The 16,352-nt window shown below is 49.4% G+C and overlaps 1 protein-coding gene across 1 annotated transcript; it reads right to left on the bottom strand.

Moving 5' to 3' along the window:
- Positions 1-4,376: 4,376 nt before the first annotated feature.
- On the bottom strand, positions 4,377-16,352 carry P2RX1 (purinergic receptor P2X 1). The gene is made up of 13 exons (XM_059486941.1): positions 16,076-16,352; positions 12,670-12,817; positions 12,209-12,280; positions 11,344-11,413; positions 10,762-10,858; positions 10,436-10,516; positions 9,134-9,275; positions 7,891-8,021; positions 7,211-7,301; positions 6,480-6,545; positions 5,756-5,848; positions 5,198-5,245; positions 4,377-4,898 (listed from the first exon to the last, which is right to left on the bottom strand). The coding sequence occupies exons 1-12, from the start codon at positions 16,210-16,212 to the stop codon at positions 5,201-5,203; spliced, it is 1,173 nt and encodes a 390-aa protein (XP_059342924.1). The 5' UTR covers positions 16,213-16,352; the 3' UTR covers positions 4,377-4,898; positions 5,198-5,200.

Genomic DNA, 16,352 nt, shown 5'->3' with positions numbered 1-16,352 from the left:
TGTTTCACAGAGGCTTTCAATGCTATCAAGCAGGGCCTTGCTCATGCAGGGCCAACTCAGCCTCTCCTGAGCAATGAATGAACCTTTCAGCCTCCTGCTCCTCTTGCCTTAATTACTGCTGAGGAGGTTTTGCAAGGGTTTCAGAAGTCATTTGGGCTGATTCATTTGGCTTTGAGATGTTTATGAGATGCTGGCTGTTTAGAAAGTGCTGATACTTGTCCCCTAAGGATCTACCTCCTTTCGCACCAGGCAGTTTAAATCACCAGTGAGTGATTTAAATCACCAGATGTCTGTAGCACAGTTTAGCACCAGTATCAAGATTTGAAACAATCAACTCTGGCAAAGACTGCGAGCACTTGATTTAATGTAATAACCTGGTTGGCTCAGCTCAGTCAGAACGTGCTGTTTCTTCCAGAAAACAAAAAAAAAAAAAAAAAACCGAAGAAATCATGTGCCTCAGCTTTCCTTTTTATCATACACAGGTGATTACACTGCAGAACAGTTGTGGCCAGTGGAAAGAGAGTCACAGACAACGTCTCTCTTATGCTTAAATGGCTATAACAATGTTAAAATAAGACTTTGATATTTCTGTTCAATAATGATTGAGCATGGTTGGTTGTTAAATGATTTTGCATGGTTTTGGGGTGCAAGGACTGGGAATGTGTTTATTTAACCTGTCCTTGAGTTACAGTCATGAGGTGAAGAGTTTTTATTTCCCCAGGCATGTCACTAGTCCATTTATGTAAAAGAAGATTTAAAGCCATCATTTTTTAAGGAAATCTCTTAATGGTTCCATAAAGCTGAGCAGGATCTGTGCTTGGTACTGGTAGGCAGAGCCCTGTTAACTGGAGCAATTCTGATTCACCCCAGCTGAGGAGCCCATCAGGTGACCAGGCCGTTGCTATATTCAGAACCCATTTGGACAGTTTTGAATTTTACTCTTTCAAAAATAAGGCAATAAAGCAATTAGAAACAAATAACAGAAGGAGAGAGCACTTCACCAAAGGCAGCCAAAGATTATAGTGTGGCATAATTAATGCAGGGCTGGCAGCAGGGAAATGGGCTGTAACAACTGCGCTGTCCCTAGGAGAGAGGCTGCAGGCTGAGCTGCAGATGTCAAATGTTCAAATGGCCAAGAAGCTCTTCTTGCCACCCAGCACAGTCTGGCCTGAGAATGCCCAGATGTGGGGCAGAAGGAAATAAAAGAACCCTCCAGAGCTGGGAGGATATGCATGTTCCTGCCAGTCCTTCACTGTGTGTCAGCCAGAGGATTTATCCAACTGAAAACATGCTCCCACAACAAAAGAGAAAGGGAAATAGTGTAACCAGAAAGGCAGGTGCTTTTTTTAGGGAAAAATCCAAGGATGTCCTAAGAGGAGAACTGGGTTAAAAATATCAGGGAGTCTGCTGTGCCAGGGAAAGAATGAGTGGGCTTAAAGATAGGAGAGGCTGCACAGGAAAGGAGTTATGTACTTCTTGAGTGTTACTCATTTTAATTTGCCTTGTTACATGTCTGGAAGCACCAGGTGGAAATCAGGGCTTCATTGTGCTGGGAATTGAGCACAAACATAATGATTAAATGTTGCCAGCTCTGCAGAGATTGAAATATAATTCCTCATCTCTGCTGAATCACTAACCAGCATAATTATTGCCAAATAAGTTTTTCTGTAATTGCTCTTCTGGAATATCTGTGCTACTTGATTTTTTTCAAGATAACCCTGCCTGAGGGAGTGAAAAGATATATCTGTACAAGGTCCAACCTAGTAGCCTTTATAGATAACAAAAGCTGGTCAGAAGCAGAAAATTCTCACTACATTTAAATCCATGTTCAAAAATTCTTTGCTCATATCTTGGTTTCTGTTTCCATAAAATGGGAATAGTCACACTGCACTCATTGCTTGCTTTTGTTGTCTAACACCCATGATCAAGGCAAGAGTCCTCTGTCAGAGGTTTGGAGCACTGACATCATCACATACAATTACTGCTGATTGTAAAGAATAGGGATTAACTGGATAATATACATTCTTTCTTCTGTGTTTTCTGGGACAGTGCTTGAATTGCTGAAAGTTCCTTTTCTATTAGTAATAACTGTGTAAAACCAAAATGCAATCAAACAAGGAGTTAAAAAACCTCCACAAAAAACCCAACTCTCAACTGACCACAGCATGAATGGGAAGTAACACAGCACACTGTCATTGAAGGGGTTTGACATGATGACCAAATCCCTTTGGGATTCTGTAACACTTCATCCTGCTGCTCAGAGGTCAGAGAGCAGCAGGACACACTGGCCACATCCTAACTGCTTCAAATGCACTTGTTTTCTGGCCACAACACAAAGAAATCCTTCTGTCTAAGAACAGTAAATTCTCCCCTGATCCTCAGAGCAAGATCAGGTCAAACCAAGAGGACAGGAATATGATCCTGCTGGTCACCCACATTTCCACACTGAGAATTACAACACCAGGCATCTTAACCGGTCTGCATTTCAATTTGTGAGGCTCCAGCTTTTAGCTGCTGTGTTCTATCCTGCATTCAGTAACTTTGTGTGAGTTTTGACAAACTGGAAGGTGCGGGGAGGGGGCTGGGAGCTGCAGTGCTGAAGCAGAGCATCTGTGCCAAGGAAGGGGCTGAACAGAGCAGCCCTTCCTACTTGGTCTCCAATCTCTGGCCATCACCTCCAACCTCTATGGCAAAAGAAGGCCTGAAACAAGTGCCATGGGCTTTCCCTGCCTTTTCATACAACAGAGGAGACCAGTGTATGTTAAAATGTGAGAAATGTGCTCAGTTTCCTCCAGACAGCGATTGCTGTTTGGCACTCACCTGGGGGCCACAGTCCCTGGCTTTGAGGAGGAGCTTGTTTAAAGGAAAGAATCAAAATTGCAATATCTCATTTTGCTGGTTGCAGAAATGATGAATGAAAAGCAAAGCAAAGGATCCCCAAAGATTGTGCATTTAAAGAAAACAAGTTAAAGAGATGAAAAGAAATCCTTCCCTGTTTTTTAAAGCAGCCTTGGAGCTCTTAAGGATTCCAGCTCAGAAGTTTAGAATAGCAACTAGAGGGGATCATTTACAAGTTGCCTTTTCCTGATTTCATATTCTGTCTTTTAATTCTTCCTAGGAAATAATAGGGACTTTGTATTACAAGCAGCTTGAAAGATTAAGCAGGCAGAAATCCCGCAGCTCTACCTGCAGCTTTGCGTTTGTTATTTTAAGTTTTGACCGGAGATTGACCCGGTGTAAGTAGGTGCTAAAGGTTATCTGAACACTCTCACTTCATTGTCTATGGAAAGTGGATTTTCCCCAGTCTCTGTGAAATGGTCTTGCAGTCCCCTCTGCTGGTGGCAGCTTGCTGGGGAGCTGCACCGTGCCACCACATGGGACCTGCTTGGTCCTCGATGGACGCTGCAGGAGAGCCCCCGGGGCTTGGAGATCCCCCAGCCTCCAATGAACAGGCACCGACTCCTCCAGAGACCAGGAGGCTTTCCCTCACCCTCTCTGCATCCTTAGTATGAGCACCTGGCACCTCTGACACAGGGCAGCAGCACAGGAAAGGGTGAAAAAATTAACCATGGATAACCTTACAAAAACCCACCATGCCTGGGAAAGCTGAGAGCAAATTATCTTGCCCTGGGGAATGTATAGCTTGATATGTTTGTTGAGTTTATGACCAAAGATCACCTGCATGTCTGTAAGGCACACATGCTTATGTCCCTGAGAGCCCACAGCAGTGATGCTGCAGGCTCTGGCAGCATTACAGCCCTACAGCTTCTCCACCAACTCTACCATGGCCACTGGGATCCACTTTCAAAGCAACCAAACCATAGTTTTCCCCAAGAAGGTAAAAACAGACATTCAGAGAGGGGCTATGCAGAAAGTCAGCATTGATGTGTCCTGGAGAATGGAACAGGGCCAGCAGCACAGGGCAGGGTTGGCTCTTAGGGATGTGGGGTTTAAGCACAGCCCATGATGTGCAGCTGCACGTGCTGAGTGGTGCAAATCTTCCAGCACAGGGGTGAAGTTCAATTCCTGGATGCAGAGAGCACCCAGGAATTTGTGAGGCTGCTGCTGGAAAAGTCTTCCTGATCAGCTCACACTGACCAGTGTGGGCAGTGGAGGCAGAGCTGGCATGGATGGCCATGGCTGGCAGTGTGCCAGCGCTCCCTGCCAGCCAGCCTGTCTGAGGAGGAAACCCAAGTGACAACTCTGATAACAGCCCCTGCTCGTGGCCAGAGGCCCAGGGGCCCTGCATGGGAGGGCAGTTTCTGAAGGAATCATCACTAAAGGGATTACTTTGTATGCATAAACCCTCCAGAAACCACTCCAAACATCATGCTATGGCGCTAGCATAGGCACCATGAAGGGATGTAATAGAAAAACTAAAGTTTTATTTTTTTAATAAAATACATCCTTACAAAATAACCATTTTTCTCCCAGGCAGAGGGCTGGGGATGGTTCCTGCCAGCTCTCCTTCCTTCCCCTTCTCAATTTGGAACTGTCCAGTGGTGCTTCTGGGGCAGAAGAGTCAGCTGTGCTGTCCCCAGACCCCTCAGGTGCCAGTGACCTGGCACGGGCCTGGCACACCAGGCAGGTGCAGTGTGGGTGTGAGCTCCTCTGAAGGACCTGCAGAGGCAGCAGACCCAGTGCCCTGCAGAGGGCTGGCAGATGGCCCCAAGACCCCTTAGTCTGACCCATCCACAGCATCATGGCAGGTCCCACCACAGGCTGTGTGCTGGGCCAGCCAGCCCCTGCCTGGCTGCAGGGCACCACCTCCCATGAGCTGGTGCTGGACGCTGCTTCTGCTGGTCTTGGGGCTGGCCCAGGGAGGCGATGGGATGGCCACCGTGTTGTAGGAGAAGAGGAGGAGGAGGAAGGTGCAGGTTTGTCAATCAGTGTGGATTCTGCTGAGAGAGAGGTGCACAGTGATTTCTGCTCTCTCGCCCTCCAGTGCCCTTTTTCAAGAGATGCTGCCATCAAAGATGCAATGCCAGACCCACATCCTGCATCTGATGCTGCCCCATGCAATTGCTTATGTTGGGAAGTGCTGACCCCATATTAGGCACTGCAGCCCACAGCTCAGGTCTCCTCCAAGCCTCCCTGGATCCCTGCTGCCTTCTCACACACCTTGGAATAGCCCCAAGCCCTACAGCCCTCATCCCTGACAGATGTGTGCTAACAGGGCTGGGGAAACACCACTCACCTCTCACTGTGTGTTGTCTGGCTCCTTTACCTTCTTATGCGACTTTGACTAGGGGTTAAAGGAGAGAAAACAAAGATTCTTTTACAGACCTGCTCCTCTCTAATGTCAGGGAAATGTGACTGGGCAGCAACTCCTAACCCCCAGTGTACAGACATATTTTCAGATGAATATGAGGGGAAATGTTTTTGTATCCTTTCAAAGGCCATGAAACATTCCATGGTCATGGAGATGTTCTCAAAGAGCAGAAAAAAAATTTTCCTAGTCTGCTAAAGCACAAATCTGCCCCTGCTTCCCTTGAAGCAATGCAAGTATTACCAGATATTGGAATATCTGGGGTTAAAGGCAGAGAATAAAGTTATTAACAATGAGTCACACACAACATCTCAGTAATTTTGGAGAGAAGATTCATGGATCCCAGTCTCCAACAGTCCCAAGGGCTCAGGAAGGCGCCTGGTTGCCCCTCAGCGTGGATGTTTGTGTTACAGCATCATTACTCATGCACACATCCACACACACCCCTGCAAGAGCCTCTGCAGGGCAGCACTCACTCTTACTTACAGGCTCCGGTTCTGCATATTTGAATTTCTTCTGCTTGTAATAGTCTCGTCCATGGAGAAAATGCAGCAGGAGCAGGTCACAGAGGACAGAGGCCTTGAATCAAAGTGCAGTTAGGTTTGGAGTTGCCCTCCAAGATTACCTGCACCACTGTGTACTTCCAGTTTTTCCCAGTTTGCCCCACAATTTAGGGTCACTTCTGCTTCATCCCACAACATGGCAGTTGCTGAAGTCTCCAAATGTCCATTTAGGACAGAAGTGAAGTGTGCTGTGTTCAATTTAAGTGATTTGAGCCAAGAAAAAATGAAATGCTTCCCCTTTAGGTAAGTGCAGAGCACAGCAGCCTTTGAGTTGTGCTCAAGTTTTTAAAGCCATAACCAAATCACACACTGGGCTTCTGTCCTGAATTAAATACTGCCAATCACATGCAGACTCTTCCTCAATGCCAGCTCTAACTTGAAACCATCAGGATACCAAGACCTGCCAAGAGAGCCAGCCTTCCCTTCATCAGCAGGGCAGAATTCACATCAGCCAGGGACCAGCAGGAATCTATTTTCCTGAGCTGACAAGGCAGGAGAGCACCTCCTTTCCCCCTTTTGCCCATCCCCTGATTCCCTGAGCAGTAGCCAGTATTTCACTGCAGCTCAAGGACACTTCCCACGGATGTCACAGGCAAGAAGAATAATTTGAGAGTCTCCATATAGAGGCTGGAAATATCTGAACTTACCACTCCAAAAATACCAATTCCAGAGCCAATTGTGGTCATGGTCGGGATGATGTCAAATTTGCCTGCCTGGATAAAGTCAGAGAAAATAGGTGATAAGTTACAGTCAGCCCAGGGGGGAAAAAAGGGTGCTCTAGCTGTAGGTGGGGCTCAGCAAAAGTGCCTTGCAGCAACCCAAACCACAACCACAGCACACAGAGAAACAGGAGCTAGGAAAGAGCTGGTTGAACAGAAAAATATTGTAGGTTGGTTTTAGGCTGAAATAAATTGAACTTACTTTTCTTCCTGTATTTTTAATATAAAAAACCCAACCCAAACCAAGCAACCAAACAAAAAAGTGTATAATTTGAATATTCTCCATGGGAACACAATAAGAGAAGACTTCTCTCCCAGTGGGAAGAAAAAGACAAAATAGAAAAATGCAAATGTTCAGCTTTTGCAAATAACAGTAAAAGGTTTTGAGTTTACCAAGTCCTCCCCACTCCCATCACAATTGTTTTTAGACAAAACCACTGATCAAGCCACAGCTGAAAGATGTGACCTATAAAACATGTTTTCCACCTCTCTTCCCTTCCCCAGAATTTCCCAAGGGTTCCTGTGAGCAGGCCAGCACCCAAGGAAAGCATTCACACTAATGTTCCTGATCCCACAGGACCCTGGTGCTGTGTTCCAGAGCTGGTCCCTTCCAAGGACATGGCTCTGCTGTCCCAGGGACCCAGAGGATCCACCCTTACCTTGCCATTCACCAGAATGTCGAGCCGGATCCCAAACACCTTGTAGAGTGTCCTCTTTTCCATCCCATCTTCTCTGTAGTATTTGGCATATCTGTGCAATTGGATGGTGAGTGTTAATGATCTGCCAGGGGGTCCAACAGCCCTACAGCATTGGGATCTTGCTGGGAATGTGCTATCACAGACCTGCTCCTGACCTTCTCCTCAAACCCCCTGCAGGAGCTGGGCTGTTGGCACCTCTCTTCTCTGTGCCTCAGTTTCCCTGCCTGCAGGATGGAGTTCCAGCTCCTGCTGTTCGATCTGATGTCCCCAAGTTCTGTGTGTTACAGATATTGATGAAACACTGGTGACAGAGTCACACAGAGCAGAGGATACAGACTATGAGAACATGTGACATGATCCTACACCATCTCCAGTCTTTCAAGGGGCTTCCCGAAAGCTCAGCCAAGCAGGAGAGCCTGCAAGGGGGAGGAGATGGAAAGGAAATGGGGCAATTTTCAAGGCAAGGGCTGTATTATCACTTTTCTGATGCTGTTTAAAAGAGCACTGGCACTGCTGCCTGGCCCTGCAAAGGTAGTGAGTATTTTGAAGGACAGTCTCTGGCCTTCCACCATCCCTTGAATGGGAACCTGGAAGCTGTCACCTCTGAATTACACTTGGAGAACCAGCAGGTATTTCCTTACCTGAAGTTGAACCCTGGTGAAACATTGCTGTCATCGTTGTACAGGCCATGGAACTGGTAAATGGGTTTGCAGTAGCGCAGGGGCCAGTCGAGGTCACAGTTCCAGTCTATGGTGATGCCCACCACTCCACCCTGCAGCCAAGAGGGAGTCACAAGATTGCCCCTCCTTGGACCTGGCCCACACAGAGAAATGCTTTCCCTTCTCACAGGTGCCCTGTCTCAATGCCATGAGGTGTCCTAGCTCTCCTAATTCACGCATCCCACTGCTGCCTCAGCCTTCCTGAGCAGCCCTGGCTTTGTGGCCTGTACATAACCCCTTGCAGAGACTCTTGTTTCTGTCCTGAGTGCTGGATACACAAATAAATTCATGTCTTCTTGTTTCTGATCAGAATCCTGTGCCCAAGGCACAGTCCTGAGAAACAGTGCTCACCACAGATCCCTCCTGGTCCTCGTGGGACAGCCTTCCCTTGCCTGATTATGGCCAAGACATTGCTCAGGAAATGCAGGAGTCCCTCCTCCCTCCTGAGCTCACTCCAGGCTGTAAATAGCTGTGCCCCAGAGGTTTGTATTTTTATACCTTTAATATATAGAATATTAGAATGGTTTGGGTTGGAAGAGACCATAAAGACCATTTTGTTCCAAACCCTGCCATGGGCAGGGACACCTTTGTTTAGACCAGTTTTCTTCAGGTCCTGGCCAGGAATGGGGCAGCCATAGCTTCTCTGGGCCATCTGATCCAATCCATGCAATAAATGTTCACATATGCAAGCCTCTGATGATTTTGTCCAATGCCTGACAAAGTTATCACAAGGTTTTGCAGCAGAGACAGCAGATACTCCCACACACCAGCCTGAGGAGTGTTAGGCAAAGCTGCATTTTGGAGCCAGGGGAAAGGCTGCAGTTAGCACTGTGCAATGACCAATATTTGACCATCCAGCTGGGATTTCCAAGCTCAATCAGATGGGATTTGGCCACACAGATCTAGTTATTCACTGCTCAAATTGAAACAAGCTGAACCCTGGGATTTACTGCCAGGGGGTCAAATCTTCTCAAGAGTTTCCAAGAAAAATGTAAATATTAGGCCATGTCCAAGGAGATTCATAATCTTTATGAGATAATTCTGACACTTGTTTTCTCAAGAATTCTTGAGAAAACTGAAAATCATCTCAACAGCTGGAGGTGATTGCACTGTTGAGTGTCCCTTTCCCATCAACAGCAAGGAACATAATTTGAAATTGAAGTACCTTAACAGCCAGGAAGGTAAAATTCTGACCCGATTCCTTCACTATGTATCCCAGTTCAAACACAGGACACAAGGAATCAGTGACTTTGTGATAGGTGCATTTCTTCAGGTACTGCTTAGTAACACTCTCAACCAAGTTGCGCCTGTGAACGAAAAGAGAGTGGGAAAAAATCTCAGTAACACAATAATTTGGCGGGGGGAAAACCTCTGTAAGTCCCTTGCCCAGTCCATGTCACTCTCCCATTCACATGCCACTTGCCCACGGGCTCTGCTAGGCAGTGTTCTGAGCTCCAGCAATTCTTATCTGGGACACCTCATGGATAGTGAGTGTATCCCACACCTTTCACATTTAGCTGGAGTTTGCTATCTCCTACCACAAGGGTTAAAAGGAAAGGGCAACTTCTTGCCTTCCATCCCACTCTGCTCTTTTGCCCAAAAACATCCTGTGGCTTTGTAAGCCTTGTGCCTTGCTCCAACTGATCCCATCTCTGATGCTCAGCAGTAAATTGTCAGCAATGATCAAAGGCAGGAAGTTTCCCCACAGCAGCCAGCCCAGCCACCCTCACTGCCAGGACCTGCTCCCTCTCTGTCCTCTTCAGCCTGTCCTCACCTGGGCCACCTCTCCTTGCAGCTGGAGGGGATCCCCTCTCCCAGCCACCTCCTGGGAGGTGTGAGGTCAGCCCAGGACTTTGCCAAGCATGCTGGCTGCCAGGACACTTAACCTTGGCTGCAGCACAGGGACAAGATCAGCATAGAGAAAAGAATCCGCTGTCTACAGCACAAACAGCTTCTGTTAATTTGTTCCAAATCAGATATATGGTCAGTGCCGTCATAAATCCTCTTAGGAGAATGCCTTCAGCCAGCAGGATTTCCCCCAGTGCTGCCAACCCCACCCTTTGCTGAATCAGGTGGGATCTGTGATGTTAAGGGGAACTCTGGGGCACCAAGCTTATCCTGGCCATGTGGTATTTTAATTTTGTCTTCAGAGAAGAAAAATGAAAAATCAGAGTAACTGATTTGCAACTTGGGAGGGTAACTCAAGAGGGGTTAATTCCAGAAATCTTTCCAGTAACTACAGCTACCAGCTGAGGTGGGACACAACGGGAGGGAAATGTCTCAGTTCCTATGAGCTAATGTGGGGTTCAGTGCAGCAGTTAGAGTAGTCCTGGATCACTGAGAAGGTGAGGTGGGCAATCCTCCATACCAAGCATCCAGTTACACCCATCCAGCTGAACCCATGGTTTCCTCTGAGGGACACAGCTGGAGGAACTGACCAGGAGCCATCCCCTCACCCTCTCCTTACCTGGATACCTTGAACTTGGGGAAGGTGATGCTGTTCTTGATGAACAAGGTGAACTTCTCTGCTTCTGACAGCAGGGCAGGGCTGAAAAACACAAGTATAGATATGTGTCCATCACTTGGCTCTCCAGGTTCTAGAGAAAGCTCCATTTGGTGGAAATTCACCCAAGCTGAGAAAAGCAGACCCAGAAAACTGGTGGTCTCATCCCTCCCCTTCCTGGTCTTTCACAACACAGGCTGTCCTGGCCACATCCCATAGAGCCCCAACTTGGTCTGCTCCACACCAAGTGCAGCTGGGATGGGAAAGAGGGCACCAGCATCATTCCTTACCTGGGAACATGGTAATCAACTTCAACAGGGCACCAGCCAAAGATCTCACAGGTCTTCACAGTGCTGTTGAAGTGCACACACTTGCCGGTCATGAGCCCTGTGGGGGAAACAGCTGCTCACACCCTGGATCCTGTGAAATCTCAGCCTCACACTGGGATGGATGGGATCTGGTTGGGGCTTCAGCTCTGCCAAGGGCATTCAAGACACAAAGTGCTCAGGGCTTTGGCACCTTTCTAAAGCAATTAGGAAATTCATTGTGGCCTCTCAGCTCAGGGCAGTGGTTTCTCTTACAGTGCTGTACAGGAGAGCAGCTGGGGATTTTCCTTGTTAAAACACACCTAAGAAAATGCTGAGCTAATAAGAGGACAACAGTTTGGGGGAAATGGCTTAGTCCTGATTAACCTTTTGTTTGCAGCTCAGGTATCTTTCAAAAGAGCAGAGCTGGACCAGCCCATGTGGAACCTTCAACCAGCATGTCAGAGGTTTTCCTGTTCAAAGCAGGTCCCCCAGCCAGGGGACACCCCAGCCAGGCATCTTTTCTCAGTGTTGTCTTACCAGGAGCACCAGGACCGTGTGCCATACCTTGTCCCTGCCGGCTGTATTTCCCTTTGCTGCAGTCGCTGTCCTGTGTGCACAGCCCGGCATCTGGCAGCTATTTGGAGAAAGCAGCCACCTCTTAGCATCCCAGCCTGCAGCTTCAATCCCCTGTCCCTCCTGCCTCACCAGACAGCATTTTTCTTGAGGGAAACACTGCTCAACTACAACCAGAGCCTTGTTCATATACTGTTGTCTTATATATTACAACAGTTTTATTATCATTATATGTTGTCTTATATATCAAGAGTTCTTTTATCATTATGGTGCAAGGGTTCCATAGCCTCAGAGTTTCACACCTCCTCAATGTTTCTTGCTCCTCTGAGCACTGCCTACACCTGGTCCTTGCAGCAGCCATCTGACTCCTCTACCTCCAGTCCTCACCAATTCAGTCTTTCATACCACTTGTTCTTATTTGCTACAGGTGTTGCCTGTTCTCATCCAGCCTGCTCCTAGTCTTTAGTAATAGGGTCCAGCTGGAACTCATTGGGGGATAAGATTACATTCTACATAACCTTCATTTATCCATACTGTGTCCCCCTACAATATACTGCTTCCCAACCAAGGCTGTCCAGATAAAGCAGGAAAAAAGGCAATTTATTCACTCCAGGTAGATACTTTCATTTAAGCCTCAAGTCTGCTCTGCTTGATCATTTCAAAGGGAAGAAAAAAATGGATGTCACCTGTTTTTCTGCAGAATAAAAGTCTTCACATACCACACAGGAGTCAGGAACATTAAATATGGGGCCAGGCCCGGGCTTTTACTAAACCTCTCAATGTCAGAAAAAGTCTTTCCACCACAATCCCCTGAATTACAGAAGCTTAGCCCACTGAAGGAAGCTGGTGTGTTTACCTCTGGGCAGGTTCCTTGTTTCTGTCCAGGAGTGACAATGAAGTTGGTCATCACCACAAACGAGTTGTCCCCCTGTGGAGACACAGCCAACGGGCTCACAGCAAGCACAGGAGCCTCTCCCTGGGTGGGGACCTGCAGTGCCACCAGCCCCAGGGACACTGGAGGACCCCACTTGCTGCCTGGGACACTGCTCCAGAGGCACTGGAGAACCTTGATCCTTTTGGAGGCAGCCTCCAATGTGCCCCCTCAGCCACAGTGGGTCCCAAGTACCAGATGCTCCCCAGGGAGAAGCTGGGCAGAGGTTTGTGACAGAAGCAAACTCCTTCCCACCACAGGGACACCCTGTCATGCTTAGCCCCATGGAAAGCCTATGCCAAGGACCCACCTCCACCCCAGCACAGGAGGAAAAGCAGCCACTGGGACAAAAGCAAATCCCTAACCCACCCACCCTGACTCCTTACCTGGGGTGGGAAAACATAATCCACCACATCCCAGATGTGAGGACCCAGGACACTCTCGTTGGTCAGTGTCAGCCCTTTCAGCTTCACGGAGACTGAGCTGACAATGCTGTCCTGGGACTGGTAGCCCTTCTCGTAGAGGAACACCCACCTGGAACAGGGAAGGGTGGCAGGGTGAGCATGGCCACCAGCACTCCTCCACTGGCCAGATCCTCAGCACACACCTGTGCACTGGGGCTTTTTCTACCAAGTCTCACATGGGGAATCATTTGCCAAGTTTCTTCCCGCTGGATGAGGGACATGTTGTTGAAATTTCCTACCCTTTGCCTGAGGCATGTGGTAGCTGCAGGACCCAACTTTCATGCCAGGATGATGTGTTTTGGGGACTGGGACCCATTTTGTGGCTGGGGGTGTGTGAAGGCAGGTGGAGCACAGTAGCCATCAGTCATTTAGGGTTAAAGCCTATGGCAGGTTTGCAGCTTGCTGGTCTCAATGACCTAACCCAACACTCCTGACCTCCTGATTCACTGCAGAGAAACTCTCCAAAACCCAACGCCTCCAGCACCAACACAGAGCTGAGTCTGGACACGGTTCACATCCAGAGCCGCTGTTTTCCCATCCAGCAGAGGGAATGTGGAGCAATGGCCCTGTGTGCAAGAGGGCTGCAGGAGCAGGGTTAGGGACACTGTGTGGCCAGAACAGGGCTCTGCCTGCCTTTCCCAGCCCATCACACAGCCATTAGGACAGGCTCCTGACACTATTTAACCTAGAGCATAAACAAGCTGCCGCTGGATTAACTCTGACTCAGGGACACTATAAACATGGGCAAGCGCCCATTTCGGGTGGTGCCTGCGGCGCCGCGGAGCATTCTCGGCACTAAAAAAGGAGCGATCTGGATTTTGTCCCCTCTGCCGCAGGCATCGGTCCCGCTGGCTGTGACAGAGGCAGCAGGATACCCATGGGACAGCCCATGACACCAGCCTGGTGTGTCAACCTCGCCTCTGACACCTGGCTGATGGGCAGAGGGGGAAATGGGGAGGCCCAGGTGCTGCCTGGAGGTTTTCTGTTTGGACTTTCTTAGAGAGGGAGCTTTTAGCTTGCAGCCACATCAGCATCCCAGGACTGAGGGCAAGAGGACCTCAGGGATGGCATTTGCTCCAGAGCATGGGGATGGGAGCAGAAATTCAGCGCTGCTGCCACTGCAGCTGGGACACCCAGCTCCAACATCCTCCTCCAAGGCAGAAGAACGTACTGAGTTACACTGGTTACAGTGGGCATCTTCCCCAGTGCCCTCAGGGCTGCAGAAGGATGTGAACTGGGCAGAACATTTCTCTAGATCAGCCTCCAGCACAGACTCTGCTGCTGACCTTATCCCCCCCTGGCAGAGCTGACCACACAGGGCTGGGCAACCCCACCTCCCCTGTGGCAAAGCCAGGGTCATGACAAACAAAACCATTTCCCAGGAGTCTGTAAATGCTGCAGCAAGTCCTGCCCAGGTTGTAAAAGTCCCCTGGTGTCACACCCTGATGTGGCAGAGCCACCAAGCCCTCTCCCCTTGCTGGCCTCATCCTGTGGCTCAGCCCACAGCTCCTTGCATGCAAGAATTCAGGAAGCGAAACCCAGAAAGTGCCCAGCATCTCCTGGGCAGCAGTGATACCACCTTATCACAGCCATCACAGGAAAAAGAACTGCTCCCCAGGGGTGACACAGGGTCTCACAGGGGGGCTGGCCCCATTTCTGTGCACTGATGGCACCAGCCATGTCCTTCTAGCAGACACACGTTTCCATGAGCATCCCATGCCTGCTGTGAAGGGAGGACAAAAGCTGGGAGAACGGTAAATAAATACACATTTGGCTGCCAAATTTGTTTTGAAAATCTGACAGAAAATCTCAGGCATTGTGGCTTGGTGAGGGCAGTGAACTAGGGGCAGTGTTGTGGGCAGAGAACTGGGAGTAGTGCTGTGAGAAGGGAACTGGGGGCAGTGGTGTCAGCAGTGAGGGGAAGCCAGGGGCTGGTGGGGCTGTGGGCAGCTGCAATCATAGGCAGCCCCTTGCTAGAGGAGACCCATCCCAACAAACCAGGAAAAACTTGGGAATTACAGCAACTTCATGCCAGATTCCTCTGCTCTGCCACTGGCTGTCACCCCCTGGCTGATTCTCTTCCTGCTCCCTCCTGGTTGCCTGTCTCACTTCAAGTTGCTTAAGCCACATTTCCTTAGTTGCCCTGCACAACCATCTGCGCCAGTTCCCCATCACAGGAGCAGCTGCCCCCAGCCACATTTGGGACTGGAGCCCTGGGACTTCACAGGCTCAGTCCTTAGGAAAAACAAATCTGCTCCCAGTAACACCAGTGAAAAACTCTTAGCAACAGAGAATCCTTGAGACCTTGATTGAGGATAACCCTTGGGAGCCAAAGTGCTGGTGAGCAGGGTGGGATTAATGGGGGGACCAGCATGGGGGTTCCACACTTATCCCCTGAGTAGATTTTTACCCTTCCCAGGGAGTCTGTGCTAAAAGGAGGGATGAGCACTTCTGCTCCTCACAGCGACTCCCTTGCACTGAGGCCAGGGAGCCACTGCCTTTCCTCTGCATGAGACATTCTGCACCCCAAAAATTCTCAGATTTTCCAATTCATGGCCAGACACCCCCTTTCCTTTCAAACATCCTGCCCTGGGGCCCTTCCCTGTGAAAGGGTGCTGATCCCACAGCAGCCAAGGCTTACCAACCATCACATCCCATCACATCGTCCCACACTGAGGGACAGGCACAGAGTAACTTCAGCAGGAGCAGCAGCCCCAGGGCACCTGAGGACACACATCCTCACCCATTCTGATCCCGCCTGCTCCACTCACTGCCTTTTTTAAGCAGTTGCCCTTGCTTTTGGAGCTGCCTCCCAGAAGCAAATAAGACCAGGAATTTTGGAGCCAAGCTGCGTCTCGGCCGCAGCGTCAGAGCGGTGAACAGGGAGATTTATGGCCCTGTCTTGAGCCGCTCGGGTCTCACAAATCACTGCACTGGCCCCAAATGCCTCTTATTTAATATAAATGAAAATAAAAATAACAACAGATTCTCAGGCCACCGTCCAGCAGCTGGAGCAGGATCTGGATTCTCTGTAGTGAGAGGACGGGGCCGCGGTGTGTGGAGCAGGGCTGGGCAGGGATGGATGAGTCGCCAGCCTGGACATACAGGAGCTTCTGGGGAGGAGATGGGGACTAAGCAGCCATCCAAAAGAGCCATGGTGAGACACTGGTCTGCACGGGAGTAGCCACAACCAGGGGGATGTGAAGCCATTAGCAATAACCCCCCTGCACTGGGATATAGGGGATATAGAAGCCTTTCTCTCTCAATTGCTTTTTAACCCAGTGGCAGAGCATTAATGTCAGGGAAAGCAGGTGCTGGGCAGCCTTACCCGATGATGTACGCCAGGACGATGAGCTGGATCAGCCTGAAGGTCAGTCCCACCTTCTTGTTCCTCACCAGCACCATCCGAGGGGTGTCATACTCGAAGAGGAAGGAGGACAGCTTGTCCATGCACTTCTGCCCCATGGCTGTGCCAGGGCTGTGCCACAGCCTCCCAGCTCTTCACTGCGCCCTGGGTTGGGCCGTGCCCGCCGCCGCTCCGGCAGCTCCTCTGTTTGCAGATTAAAATAACAGAATAAGAATTGCTATCGGCGAGGCTCTGAGCA

This window comes from Ammospiza nelsoni, chromosome 21, assembly GCF_027579445.1.
Source record: "Ammospiza nelsoni isolate bAmmNel1 chromosome 21, bAmmNel1.pri, whole genome shotgun sequence".
NCBI classification, from domain to species: domain Eukaryota; kingdom Metazoa; phylum Chordata; class Aves; order Passeriformes; family Passerellidae; genus Ammospiza; species Ammospiza nelsoni.
The sequence above is the reverse complement of the archived record's forward strand: the minus strand, read 5'-3'. Positions and strand labels throughout refer to the sequence as shown.